Source organism: Octodon degus, unplaced genomic scaffold (assembly GCF_000260255.1).
Source record: "Octodon degus isolate 3935 unplaced genomic scaffold, OctDeg1.0 scaffold00289, whole genome shotgun sequence".
Lineage (NCBI taxonomy): Eukaryota > Metazoa > Chordata > Mammalia > Rodentia > Octodontidae > Octodon > Octodon degus.
This window is the reverse complement of record NW_004524865.1, coordinates 659,191-674,124: the sequence shown is the minus strand read 5'-3', so window position 1 is coordinate 674,124 and position 14,934 is coordinate 659,191. Positions and strand designations below refer to the sequence as shown.

The 14,934-nt window shown below is 33.4% G+C and overlaps 1 protein-coding gene across 4 annotated transcripts in view; it reads right to left on the bottom strand.

The window, feature by feature from the left end:
- The window catches only part of Rttn (rotatin), a 198,838-nt gene that overhangs the window by 56,288 nt on the left and 127,616 nt on the right, over positions 1–14,934 (bottom strand). For all 4 annotated transcript variants that reach the window (XM_004647159.3, XM_023707430.1, XM_023707431.1 and 1 more), the window contains 3 exons: positions 14,331–14,422; positions 3,145–3,238; positions 451–643 (listed from right to left, as the gene is read on the bottom strand). In XM_004647159.3, the coding sequence (XP_004647216.1) occupies positions 451–643; positions 3,145–3,238; positions 14,331–14,422 (379 nt within the window). The remainder of the gene's footprint in view (positions 1–450; positions 644–3,144; positions 3,239–14,330; positions 14,423–14,934) is intronic.

Here is a 14,934-nt window from a genome sequence, read left to right as displayed (position 1 = left end):
TGACCACATACATATAGGGAATTTGTACCCATGAATTGGCATGAGATAATTCCACGAGAGACAAACCTGGGAAAAACAAAGTTTAATCCAATTGGGCTAGCTGGCTGAGCATTCCTGATTAATAAATGAGGAAATGTCAAAAAAAAAAGATAACTGACGTCTATTAATAACAAATCAATACAGTTGCTTTAATAAACCTAACACAAAAAACTATCCAGATAATTGTAGCAAAAGCAAAACACCTGTCCTGTTCAATAAGCCTTACAAAGAAGGATAATGTTTTCCCAGTATACAAGTAGTCTTTTATCAATTCAGAAATACAGGAGATACATATATATATATATATATATATATATATATATATATATATATATATAAAATACACACACACACACACACACACACACACACACACACACAAATGCTTCCCTTGGAGTGTTTGTGTCTTACCTACAGAAAAGCTCTATGAGTTGGGCTTCCTGGAGTGCATTTGCAGTGTCTTGTGGGGCAATTACCAGTAGGTTCTCTAGGAGGCTACAGATTGCTGAAAGAAGAGATGGAGTAACAAAAACACACTGCTTGGGCAGAGGAGCAGACAAGGATGAATCACGACGTGGCTGCGAGGATGCGACTTCATGTTGACCTATTATTGAAAGTAAGTATAAGATTAGTATTTAGTTTACCTCACAGTTATATACAATATTCATCAGTTCTTATAATTAGAGGCAAGTTCCTAAAAATGATGAAGATAATTGGTTGGGTAATTCCATTAGCTGCTTAGCTCATCTTAACCCTGAGGCTGAGAGGCTAGACTGTTCCTCCTATTCCTTACTTCCAACCTCCACTGTTCATGGGTATTTGTGTGCAATAGGTTATGTAGATATGTGTTCATGAAGGCACTGTTTGTGTGTGATGTCTGTGTACCTATGTGCATGAATGTATGACAGTAGAAAAGCCAGTCCAGGGAAGACAGAACACGGCTCTGAGCCCCAAGCATTGACACACTGAAGAACACATAGATGGTTCACAATTCTTTTTCTACAACTTTAAGGGTCAGAAGCTTTTCAAAATTCAAGGTATTTATGGATTTCAAAAAATAATAAAGTATATGTACCATACCTTAACTTGTTCAATGTATCTTAAAAAGCATCGCATAATGAAATAAATGCATCTGTAGTATAGCAAATGTACAATCATAGCAGGCTAAATAAAGGAGTAACCAAAACTTCATATCAGTATTGGTCATGTGTAGCAATATGTTCAGATGTGGGCAAAGTTAGCTACTGTTATGGCTTGTATCTCGATGTTCCCCCAAAGCCTCATGTGCATAAAGGTGGTGTTTTCCAGTGGTGATCGGATCCAGGGTGTGTGATGCTGGGACTGGCACAATGCTAAGATTGAGGTTGCCCCACACTGAATGTGAATGCTACCTGCCCTAAGAGTGGGTAGCCTGGATAGACTATGAGGGTTGGTACTTGTTGCTTGCTCTTGTCCGTCTTGTTATTTTTTTGTTTTTTGAAAATGAATGTGTGGCAGCATTTCAATAAAACTTTTCATTTGCTTGTTTCTATTAATTTTATTGAGAAGTAGTTTTGTTATTGATATGCAAGTTATTTTTTTCTCCTAATACTTTCTTATTACTGCTATTGTAAATGGTGATTTTCTGTCATATTTTCTAACTGCTTATGTGTACTTATTAATTTTTGTAGGTTAATATGTCATGCTACTTTACTGAATTTATTTGCTGTTAAAATTAGCCTTATCAATGAGTCTTTAAAGATTTCCAAGCATACTACATAAAAGGTAAAATGTAGAATTAAACATGTTATATACTATTAACATGAATTACTAAAAACCAAAATGGAATACTTTTAAGAAATTAACAACACAAATATTGTCATGAAAATTTAAAGCAGTAATTAAGCAAGTATTTCTTTTTTCTTTCCTGCTAACCCTATCCTTAGGGTTTGAACCTAGGTATTATGCATGTCAGGCAAGTGTTTCACCCTGAGCAACATCCCTATTCTTTATGCCATGTATTTCTTTTCTTCTTTTTCGTTTGTCTTTTTGAGACAAGGTCTCACTATGCAGTTCAGGCTGGCCTTGAACTGACAGCAGTCCTACTGCCTCAGCCTCCTGAGTGCTAGGAGTATAGGCATGCGCCACCATGCCTGGCTATGTGACATATTTCTAAAAGCATTTTTTTTTCATGGATACTTCAATATATCAGAAATTTAATGTTACTAAAAAAGGCCTACATAAACTCTAGAATTAACAAAGTTGTAATTTTTGAAATAAATTTTAAAGCAGAGTTGAAAGCACTTCTGGGCTAGGAATATAGCTCTTGCAGAGAGCCTGCCTGGCAAGTGCAAAGTCCTGTGTTAGATTTCTGAGTACCAAAGGGGAGGTGGGGGGAAAAGGAAGCAGTTCTTAATAAAATATTAAAGATTGTGGTGCACACCTGTAATCCCAGCACTTGGGAGGCTCAAATTAGGAGGATCTGTGTACAGTGAGACCTTGTTGACCCTGTACTAAATTAAAAAAAAAAAAAAGATCATACTACTAATAATAAAAATAAAGCCTTAGTTGTTTATCATATATTTCTAATTAAGTTTCAATAAGCTTGTATCTTTCAAATGGCAAGTATAAATGAGGCCAGGAGATAGGTCAGTGGAATAAGTACTTCCTTGGTGAGCTCAAGGGCCGGAGTTCAATCCCCAGTTGCGCAAAAATAAGTAAGTTAATAAATAAGAAGCACAACCATAGAAAATGTTTCTGACTGAATCTGTTTGTTTTCAGGTAGACTATTTTGGTAAAACTGTTTTCTCAAAAGAGGGTTAAAAACAGAATTAATTAACTAATACTCATTGGTTCCCTGATTCAAATGCTACATATCTATGCTTAGCTAATACAGAACCATCTCACAATCAGACCATTTATTGGATAACCAAATCCCATTTATTAGTTAAGAGTATTTGTTTTGTGCATGTCCAATATAATTATTCTAAAATTGTTCTATTATATCCTTATTTCATTAACATATTTTTGATATTTACTTTAAAAACATCTGTCCAGATGAACTTTTTTTTTTTTTTTTTTTTTTTTTTTTTTATGAAAGCAGACTGTCTTCCTAAAAGGATATACCTTGGGCCACAAACTGGTCATGTACAGCTTCTGACAGAAGCACTGTAGATGGCATGTGTGATTGAAATTCAGCACTCCCCAGTGAAGGTGTCACCTGTAAAATGGTGAAGAAATATTATTTTATTCAATATATAATTCAATAGCATGGAATAAAATATAAGGAACATACACACAAGATAATCATCAGTAAGTTTATAATAAAACTGTATAAAACACTACATATATTCAAAGTTACAAAAGATTTTTTATTAAAGGGATTTTCTACTGTTTCTTATGAGAAATACTACAGCCTCCATAAATCAATAATTTACAGAAGTACAATTCTGATTTAAAGCCTATTTAGGATTTTAAAGTTGCCTATGAAAGCTTACTAACTGCCCAAATATTGAAAGGCACAACTATACTACGTAAAATTCATGGTATTCTTGAAATATTTTACATTCATTGATCACTCATAAGTTTTAACATTACCTATTAGAAGTATGAAATGATTTTTCTATCACAAAAGAACATTTTTTTAAAAGCTGGGAATATACTGACACTATGTTGTAAAATATACAGCATTTCTTAAAACATTAAACATGATAGAAATTCTATCGAAAGCAAACACAATTTCACCCACAGGTTTATAGATGAGCAAACTATGTGGTTTCCTCACACTGAAAGAACCTAGTGATGTGTTTAGCACTTCCTATGTGAAAAATACAATCTTTTCTTACCATCAGTTCTCTATGACAAGGTGTGATGTGCCCAGACCTGCATCTCCGTGTCAGTGCCAACACACTGAACAAGCTACTAAGAGAACTTACAAATCAACACTATTGTAGGCTCACACACTACAGTTCACATCTGTGTGTGGACCACATACATATCCTAATAAGTTGTTTAATATGACATTAAAACAAAAACAAAGGTTATTTCCATATGTAGTTTCTAATACTAAAAAGAATAAAAATTTGAAGAAATTAGGACAAATGAAAATAATAGTTTTTAAAATGCCCCTTCCAATTTAAGACCTTAATCATCTTCTACCACATCAAGTATGACAGTTATAATACCAACAAATGAGAGAGCTACAGCAAAAAAAAAAAAAAAAGCTCGGCACAAAAAGGCATCCAAACAGTAAACCCAAGTAAAAGTTTGGTCTAAATAACTAAATTACAAACAATCATTAAAACCTTTAATTTATATGATATTTGATTCAAATAATAGAAAAACTAACCTAAAAATTATTTTTAAATAATTTTATATGCTCCTTATATAAAAATGTTCCTGCTCACAGACATCAAGATAATTTTCATTGTTCTCAGAAGAAAACAATCAAACACCAAGACTGATACCATAAACTATGCAGGAGTTGCTTAAAATATCTAGATCCTGCTGCAACTCTTCTGGCTATATAACAAAAGTTAAAGGGGCAATGATGCTGAATTCTTTCATTTCAGTGAACATCCTTTCAAGTGACATAGGTTGAAGAAGCCCTTATTATTGATAAAATAGAGGTAGGGGACTGGTTTGATATTTTAAGATTGAGTTTGGGAAAAGAAAGCTTTTAAGGTCCATTAGCTCAATAAAAGATCACAGGAAACACATTAATAAAAAATTTAATTTTTCTTAATATAGTCCAGGAAAGCCCAAATTTAGAAAAGATGTTTCTGGAATGTATGCAATAGTTATAATTTAATTCAGGTGGATGAGGAAACACAAGGATCACATTATTATTTTTTAATAAGGATTATGGGTGACTTATTCTAGTAGGCTCTATTTATTTTTACATTTTATTAATCTATTTCTATTTTAACAAATAGAAACAAAAAAGTGTTAAACTAAATTGCTCCAGTTCTACACTCTGATCTTTACTTGGAAATAATTTCTAATTGATACTTACTTGCTTGATTATATTTGGTAATAAATAATGGCATGCAAATGTACTACTTGCACTAGAAATCTAAGCAATAATTATAGTTTGGGCATTTAACTATTAGCTAACTGAAAGTACAGATAGAAAAATCTGATGTGGTACAGATTTGCATTGAGAGATAAGTAGTACAAGCTAAGTGACGTGCCCACCTAAGAGGCCAATTGAGATTCTCAGTCCAGTGCTGTCTTAATGAAAGTACAAATTAATCCGAGTCAGAGGTCCTCAGACACACTTCAAGAGAGTTATCTAGCATGGTATACCCTGAAATCTTCAATTTACTTTTTCTCAACAAGACAAGTAAGTCTGAGCTTTCTTTGAAACATATATATATATATAATTTATATTATATATGTTTTATATAATATATATTTTATAAATTATATATATATATATATATATATATTTCAAATACATACATATGGAAAAAATACACGATACCTGCAACTTGAAGGAAGGCTTTAAATATCAGTTCAACAGTTCCAGAGGTGTCACTCCATAATCAGTTGCCTCCAATGAAGGAATATTATGGCAGAAGAGTGTCAAAGAGCAAAACTGCTTAGTTCAAGGCAGCCAGCAAGTACAGAAGGGGAAAAGCTCAGAAGTGTAAGGGATCAGACATAGATCCCAAGGTCATGCCTACATGACCCAATCAGATAGATACCTAGAAGGGCGCTTTCTCTGTGAAGCACTCAAAGCAATCAAGTCGAAAATTAACCTCAATTGGCACAATATACTTCTGATCTTATCATTTATTGATGTCATAGAAGAAAATAAAAGCTACTTACAGCAGATAGGTTGATGCTACTTGAAAGTCCTAAAACTGACTCAAATTAGTATAAGGGTGGTATCTAGGGGAAGGATGTGGAGAATGAGAAGATGTTATTCAAAAGGTACAAGCTTTCAGATATAAGTGGAATAAATTCTGGAGATATACTGCAAAAAATGATAAATATAGCTGATAATACTGTACTGTCCACTTGAAACTTGCTAACAATATATTTTAAGTGTTCTCATCACAAAAATAAGGTAACTATGAGATAATGTGCTACCTTGAGAGTAAACAGATAGATGGCTAGATATAGATAGATCATAAATATATAGAATTTGGCAAATATATCTCCATAAAACTAAGAGGAACCAAGCAAAAAAAAAAAGAATTAAGTTTTGATTTAAAAACTAAAAGATTCTTTTCCTTCAATGAGTTTGTAAATCAATTTGGTAACTAAAGGTTTCTCAATTAGGTTTCAGTATAAAATAAGCAGCCACAATTAAGAGAGTCCCTTTGTTATTGCAAACAATAGCAGACATTTACTATATCAAAATAGAACTTGAATATAAAACATTTTTCATATAGCAAAATATTCAAAAAATGTTTTGCATATTGCCTTATGGAAACAAAAGACTTCAATACAATGCTGAAAGTTAATTAATACCTAGATATTTTATTTGTCAAAATGATCCTAAATTTTTTTCATAAAACACAGTATGGTGCTTACACAGGTTATTTAATTTTTAAATTTTTAAATAAGGGAAAAATAGTATTGGTTTTAAAAAAATGGGGTACAACTCTATCTAGATTTTTAAAACATGGAAAAAAATAAGATACAAAAGTTTCTATGAGATCCTTGGATTCATGTATTCAGTTTTGTTAGGTAATACTTTTCCTTTTATTCCCAGGAGCAGAAAAGCTTCAGTATCTGTAATCATTAAATCACTTCAATTACTACAGAGCTAATTTCCATGGGATTGTGCATAATATTGAATGGAAAAGAACAGAAAAACATCACTGAAGCAATGAGCAGCAGAAGAGAGAAGACTGTTACATGTCTAACTGGAAGAACACTTATATAAAAATAAGATCCACAACATAGTCAGGTTCCCTATGTTGTATTATAATTAACTTAAGGGTAAAAATTAGGCATCCTCTTGTGGCCTTGAGCCAATTATAATTATTGTCTATGATAATGTTTTTTCATGTACATAACAACATACTATCATTGAATGGTATGGATTTAATAACTTCGCCCATTTATAGTAATTAATAGCAACCTAGGGAATATACTGAGTTCTAAAAGTGAGGAAGTTCAATAAATGTTATAAGCATGTATGAAAATGTCAAAATGAAACCCAATAACTTATAAAATAAATATTCACCAATAAAAATATATACAAACACACTGAAAAAGGATGAAGTTAGCTCTTTCTGTACATCAAAATATATTAAATAAAGCAATCAAGTTATTAGCAGTATGTATTTGTGAGAGTAGAGCCTAACTGTCAACTTCATTGGCTGGGAACCACTCTCTGAAGCATAGCTGGTCCCAGAGGCATCACCTCAGGGGTCTACATCTGGTCCTTAACCTATTCTCTCTGGCACCGAGTTCTGCGTCCTGGCTACCATGAACCGGGCAGCACTGCAATGCTGTGCACTTTTACCGCAACATGCCTGCTCTAGAGCCCCTAACCATGAACTGAAACTTCTAAACATTTGAGACAACTAAATCATTTCTTCTTTTACACTGTAGGTATTAGGTATATGGTTCAACAAGAGGAAAGCTGAATAATACAATATTTTAGTACAAACACAAAATGCAGTACAAACCTATTTTAGTTATAGCTATCAGGTAAATAAAACAGCTGAAATCTTCAAAATATTTTATCCACTTCTTTAAATGTTTTCATTCATGAACAACGACTATAACTCTATAGAAACTTAGCTCCAAAATCTTAAAAATATTTCAAATATTAAAATGTCCAAATCACAAAAACAAAAATATTACGTCTTTTGAATAAAATGCTCAAAGGGTAACTCTTTATAAAATAATACATATTACGCACATAGGACACAATGTTTCATTTTATTTGCTGTTGTATTTATATTAATATTATATACTAAAAATACCTAGGTATCACTAGCTCTTAATATTTAAGTTTCATTACTAGACTTAAAAAAAAAAGCTCAGAGGGCTGGCCAAATAGCTCAGTGGATTAAAGCACCTGCAAGCAGGCGCAGAAGCTGGGGGTTTGATCCCCAGGCCTGCCATGCTGGCCCCACCCCCAGGGCAAGCTGAGAGGGAAAACTGAAATTGGGCATGGTGGTGCGCGCCTGTAATCCCAGCTATTGGGATGCTGTAAAGAGGTGGATCACTATGAGTCCGATCTAGTGGTGAGATCCTGAACACCCTATAAGCCCTTCCCTAAAATAAAAAAAAAGTCAGAAACCAAAATCCAACACACCTTGTTCTTTCTCACTGTGATCCTGTTCAGTGTCCATACTAACAATACTTAGGAAATATCATTTGCATTTTCCTTCTAACTAAAACTTACAAAGTTTTTAGTCCTTTGGTAATATACAGGAAATAAAAATTATTTTAATAAAGTATATAATTCTATTTCTCTCTCCCCATTGTCATGTATATGTCATCTCAAATTTTCCTGGAGGCCAGGCATGGTGGCATATACCTATAATCCTAGCACTCGGAAGATGAGGCAGGAGGATCACTGTGTGTTTGAGACCATCCTGGGCTACAAAGTGAGCTCAAAGCTAGCCTGAACTGCATAGCAAGACCCTGTCTCAAAAAGACTCAAAAAAAAAAAAAAAATCTGGGGACTACAATGGAGGTAAAGAGAATGCCTTAGCATTCATACTTGTATCAAAACTATTTTTCTACTAAATTGCCTTTTGCATTCAACTCTGTTTAAACTGTCCTTCGTATACCATTATTTTATTTTAAAGTTTTAAATCCCTCCAAAAGGTCAACATACTATTTCTCTAATGTGAACTATAATATTTCAGACCATTTCACTGTGCTAAACTATCTTTTTATCCTTATCGTTAAAACTCAAATCCAAAAAGTGTATCAGCCTTCTTAACTAACCCTGATCTGGTTGGTTTAGTAATCAAAATCAACCTTCCCCAAACACTGCACTCCAAGTAACTCCATGCATTTTTTAAATATTTAGTGTTTTCAGTGCAACAAATTTAGTATTCAATCACTTTCTAATTATGCTGTATGTTCTGAATTAGACTTTTAACTCAGTATTATGTTAAAGCCTTTATGCTTATATGGCATAAATACAAAAAGGAAGCAATTCATCTTACAAAGTTCAGTCTCCATTGCCACTTTCTACACAAAATCACTCTCTCATCCTGGTACAACCTCATTGCATCTTGATTAACATCTATTACAGCACCAATCACATCTGGCTTTGAAGTAGAGTATAGTATTGTGACTACCAAGGTGATCCAAATATGCTTCAAATTCAAATAAATGTCTTATTTGTCATAGATGGTAGGATGCTGCTTCATGTTCTTATGATTTGTGTAAAATGGTAATCATAAAAATGACTCATTTTCTTTTTTAAGACCACGAAGACTCATTAGAAAAATTTTCTTTACATGTTTAAATAAACTAAGTTTTCTTTAGGTATGCGTCCCACGGATTTCACAGAGAAAAGCTCAAAATGAAAATCAAATCATGTTTCCAACTTCATTTAACAAATAAGACATTTTAAAAATACAAATATACTTCTGCTTAAGAGCAAAAGAAAGGACCAGATATTGGCTCTAAAACTGTTGCTGCACATTGGTAAGTACAGCTATCCATTTTAGAGAATTAGAACTGCAATTTCAGGAGGAAAAACAAAACCAAATGCCTGCTGAGTCAGACTGGACGCACTTCTGAGGGAGAATTTACAAAGGTAATGAATGTACCGAGAGTAACAATGACACTCTACTCACATTAGTGTAGTTTATAAGATATACAGGTCCCAATTCTTACAAAGTGTACCAAACACCTGAATGAATATTCATGGCAAAGCTATTAAATTCCCCAACATGGGATTAACCGCACAAGAGCACAGTGCTTGTTATGGCCCAAATCAAAAGATAATGTTTTCATTAAAAAGACAACATGGAAAGACATATCAACCAAAAGTAAATCCCCATTTTGTAGGATAAAGATATAAATAACTAGATAAGCAGATTAGTGAGATTTAAAGCCATTCAATTTATACCTTAATTTGTAATTTTAACATTCTCTTGTACTAGATAAAGCAATAAGTGATCTAAATAAAGTGTCTTCGTTTAGACTTGAAATAATACTGGCATAATAAACTCTACAGATTTTTCTCCTTTTGGGATAAAGATGAAAAGTATCTTAGGGATGTTGAAGAAACCAGGACAATAAGGGAAATTTGGGTAATCAGTTTAACAATAACCCACAACTGCCAGAATAACTTGGATAATCAGATTACATTTGTGAATAAAAGTCATCAGTTCCAAGCTTCTGTGGAATTTGAAAAAAAAAAAAAAAGTTGATGGTAAAAATGCTAACAAAATACTAGTCTTTTGCAAAAGAGAAATAAATGTTTAGGATTATATATCAAAATTCTTTTTTAAAAAACTTAAAAGCATTTTATTGGTATATGCTTTTAAAATAACACCCTAATACAAACAAGTTGAAGACTTTTACTTAAGAGTTTTAGTTTAGGGCTGGTGAGATGGCTCAGTGGTCTAAAGCACCTACTTAGAACAAGCTTAGCAAAGCACAGGGACCACGGTTCAATCCCCCAGCACCACATGCCAGCCAGCCCCGCCCCCTGGTGGGCTGAGCTGGCCACACACACACACACACACACACACACACAAATAAATAAAATTTAAAAAAAAAAAGAGTTTTAGTTTAGACCTTGAATTTCCCAAATGGCTCACATGTTGAAAGCTTGGCCACTAGCTCAGGCACTCCTGGGAGGTGGAAGGCCCTTCAGGAGCTCCCTGCAGGAGCCCTAGTGTAAGGAACTGAGATATCGGATATACCCATGAAGTGAATGCTGCAAACCTGCGCCCTCCTTGTCTCTTTTCTTCCCAGCTGCGTGAGGTACACGGACCTCCTCTGCCTCATGCCCCTACCCTGATACTACTAGTAGTCAGAATAAACTGAACATCTAAAGTTTTAAAAATGCATTGTAGTAAAAAAAAAAAAAAAACACCCTCAATGCTATTAATCCCTTTCAAAATACTTCTACTTTAAGTGATTTTATTCTGGTTTTTTTTTTTTCTTCAATACAGGGTCTTGCTACGCAGTTCAGACTCAAAACGATCCTCCTGTCTCAGCTTCCCAGGGCTGGAAATATATGGAGGTGCCATCACACTTGGTTTTGAGCCTAAAACTGTGCACCTTGGGTTCTGGACCCAGCACAGCATGCAGTACCAGAGACAGAACCTGCATCCCTGCACTTGCTAGGCAGGTGCTTATGCCACTGAGCTATCTCCCCAGCCCATAAGTGATTTTAATAGATAGGATATTTTCAAAGTCATTGTCAGAAAATCTAGTATTTAAAAACTGTGATTTTATTTTTCTTAAACTGAAGTCTTCTAGTATAGGATAGAGCTTAAATAGTGTCTATGAAATAACTAAGACAATTTGAAGTTAATGGATTACTATTAAATGGTTACCTACAATAGCTGAAAAACAGTAATGCACAAAGATCTCTAGGCTATTCGAGAGCCATTTTAACAATACAGTAACTTGAAAAAATTTACTTTTTTTTTTTGAAAAAATTTACTATTATTATTGAATCAAAGTCTTGGGGATTAAATCCATGGTCTTTGCTCTGAGCTACATCTCTCAACTTTTTAAAATTTGTTATTCTGAGATACAGTCTCAATAAATCACTAAGTTGTCCAGACTGTGTCCAAAATTTATACTCTCAGCATCCTAAGAGTGCAAGAATTACAAGCGTGTGCCATCACATCTGACTAAAAAGATGTCCTTTTAAGCATATATTGATGCCTTTCTTCTATAAAGTAAATAACCAATTAACAAGACATTTTGACTTTTGATCATATTATTTCTCTTGCTGAAACAAAAACACCTACTATCTCTTACTTGGAAAGCATGACACCTAGTGGAAGTAGAGCAGTTATCCTACTTTTCTACATAAAGGCCAAATTTAGCACTAAACACAAACATCACTTTTTAATCTATAGATAAAAAAAGACAAAGTTTTGCAAAAAAAAAAAAAAAAAAAAAAAAAGTATCAGTCTTTTTAGAAATTGGAGGAAGAAATTTATTAATGTCTCTGTAATAAATAATTTATTATTTTCATATTATTTTTACTCCTACAAGGAGATACAGCAATCTTTGTCTTTCTAGTAGGTTCTACAACAAAGTTTTTATGCTACAAAACACTAAACTAAATGTTTTATTTTTTTTCCAGAGGTTAACTTATTTAATCTGTAAAACATTTCAAGAGTCTTTATACAATAATCACTTAGATACAACTTGAGATTCTTTTAAAGAAATTTGAAAAATTAAACTCATTTTCCCAAACTCTTATAAATTCTAAAACAAAAGCAATAATAATTAAAATGCTAATATTCATCATAGCTAACATTCAGTGTGGTAAAACTTAGGATTTAGTAGCAGAGCATTTTCATTAGGTAAATGGATGTCATAAAATGTATAATGTAGAGAAACTGTAGAATATTGTGTCTACTTTGTTGAACTTTGAAAATAAAATTTTATACATATTTACCATTGATCTATCTACAAAAAGTCAAGCCATCCATTTATTTGAGGGTATGTTTTGCAGCTTATCTATGAAGATATAGATTACTTAAACCTTGACATTGTTCAGTGTTTTGTTACGAATTTTTTTAATGGACCCAAAGAGTAGCTGGAAAGACTTGCTTTGAAAATATCCCAGGCTAAGATCATCACAGCTGTCTCCCAGTATGTAGAACTTCGGGATCTTCCTTGTCCATCTCTTTATTTATTTATTGAAAAAGCCCCAGAATAATTTGGTGATTTATATTTTGCGTATGGTCACTTGCTGGGATAAGATAAGAGATAACCATTGTCTATTGTTTAAGTCCTATGTCGGTTTGGATCCTCATATTTGCAGGTAAGACCCTTCTGGATCTTGCCAGAACAAATTACCACTGTATCTCTCTCTCTATCTCTCACTCTCGTTGGTGGAACCAGGGATTTAATTCAGGCCCTTGTGCTTGCCAGGGAAGCGTTTATTCTACTGAGCCATCTCCCCGGCCCCACCACTGTATCTCTATTACTCACATTTTATTTTTTTAATTTTTTAAAATTTTATTGATAAACAGATAGCAATGAGACAGTTTCAGATCAAATCGGAAATACAGATTCAACAAATAACACACTGCATATATTCTTCTTAGTGGTTAACTGCTGTACAAGATGCAGACTTGAGATCCTATCTACAAACACCATTAGAACAAATCATTCTATTCATTAAGAGAATGCAATTATATATCTATCCTAACCACTTTGAATACACAGATACAAAATGGACATTCTTGGTATACCCCATTTTTTCTAAGTTCCGTTATTGAATATTATAGGTGTGTAAACTCAGCAAAATATTCTAAAAGAGTCCAGTAGCCCATAATAGCATTGGGTCTCTAAATGTTTTATAAATGAGAAAAAAAATATTTCTTTATACTTGTATAAAACCAAAATATGGTATCAACTATAAGGAAAAAGCAACTTATATGTGAATCAAAGAGGAAGGCAGGCAAGCATAAATAAATCACATATTTCAGATAATCAAGAGAAGCTTCTATTTGATACAAGTACTTAACAATGTTTTCAAAATCATCAGTACCACATTGGAGTAACCGAATGGGTAAATTTTCTTATGTTGCTTGTTCTTAAATAAAACTTCAGGATAATAAAATACTTTTAATCATAGGATTTGTTCTCTTATACTACTAATGATAAACATTTTGACACTTTTGTACTCTGGTTCTATCAAAAGAAAGTAGGAAAGGAGTTCTGAACTCTTCATTGAAAGGATAACCAGTACAGCTGTAACTAGAGGCAGGCAAACCCTGGTTGAAATTCCAACTCTGCTACTTACAAGCAACACTGATCACAGCCTTTCAATTCCTGAATGACTTTCTCATATGAAAAATCAAAATAGTATCTACTGTGTATTGCTGGTGAACAAGTTAAGGGATTTTTTTTTTTTTTGGGGGGGGGGTCTGGATACCAGGGATTGAACTCACAACCTTGTGCTTGCCAGGCAGGAGCTTATGCCACTGAGCCATCTCCCTGGCCCCAAGTTACAACAGTTTAAGAAACTGTTTTCTAAATGTTTCTAAACATTTAGAAAATGTTTTAAAGATCATAGCTATAAATATGATAACATTATATCCATGCTTATCTCATGTAAATTCAAAATTTTTCAAGAGATTCAAAATGAAGCACCATGCACTTTTTGTATGTACCGTTGTTTCTGAGGTGGAAAGAGAACTTGGATCCTGATCTTGGCTGGACATCCTTGATGGAGCCTTCCAAAACTTAAATGAGTCATCTAAACCTGGGATAAGAAGAGAATTGTTAATCTGAGCATGTTCCTGGTTCCTAAGCAATTTATGGAAAGAATACTCATTGCAGGAAATCAACCAAAAACAAACAAAAGGAACTTGTTAATGGACTCAAGTATCATGGAGAGTTGATAAGGCAGACCCCTAAGCCTTAGTCCCAAAAATTATAATACCCTAGGTCAGGAAGGAGCACTGAATGCACATTTCTATCAATCTCACAAAAGATGCCAAGGAAGTTGGCCCACAGGTCATACTTTCAATAACAATGATACGCACTCCAAACAAATAAGTTACTATGAAATGGAGACATTATTTAGAATTTTTAAAAGTTTGCTATCATTTTCCCATCAAATTCTCAAAATGCAAACAGAACAGTAAAGACAATTAAAAACTTATTCTTAGGTATTTGAGAGTAAAGGAATTTCATGACTACAACTTACTCCTGAATGACACTGACAAAAAAAAAAAAAAAAAAAAAAAAAAAAAACACCCTCAATGCTATTAA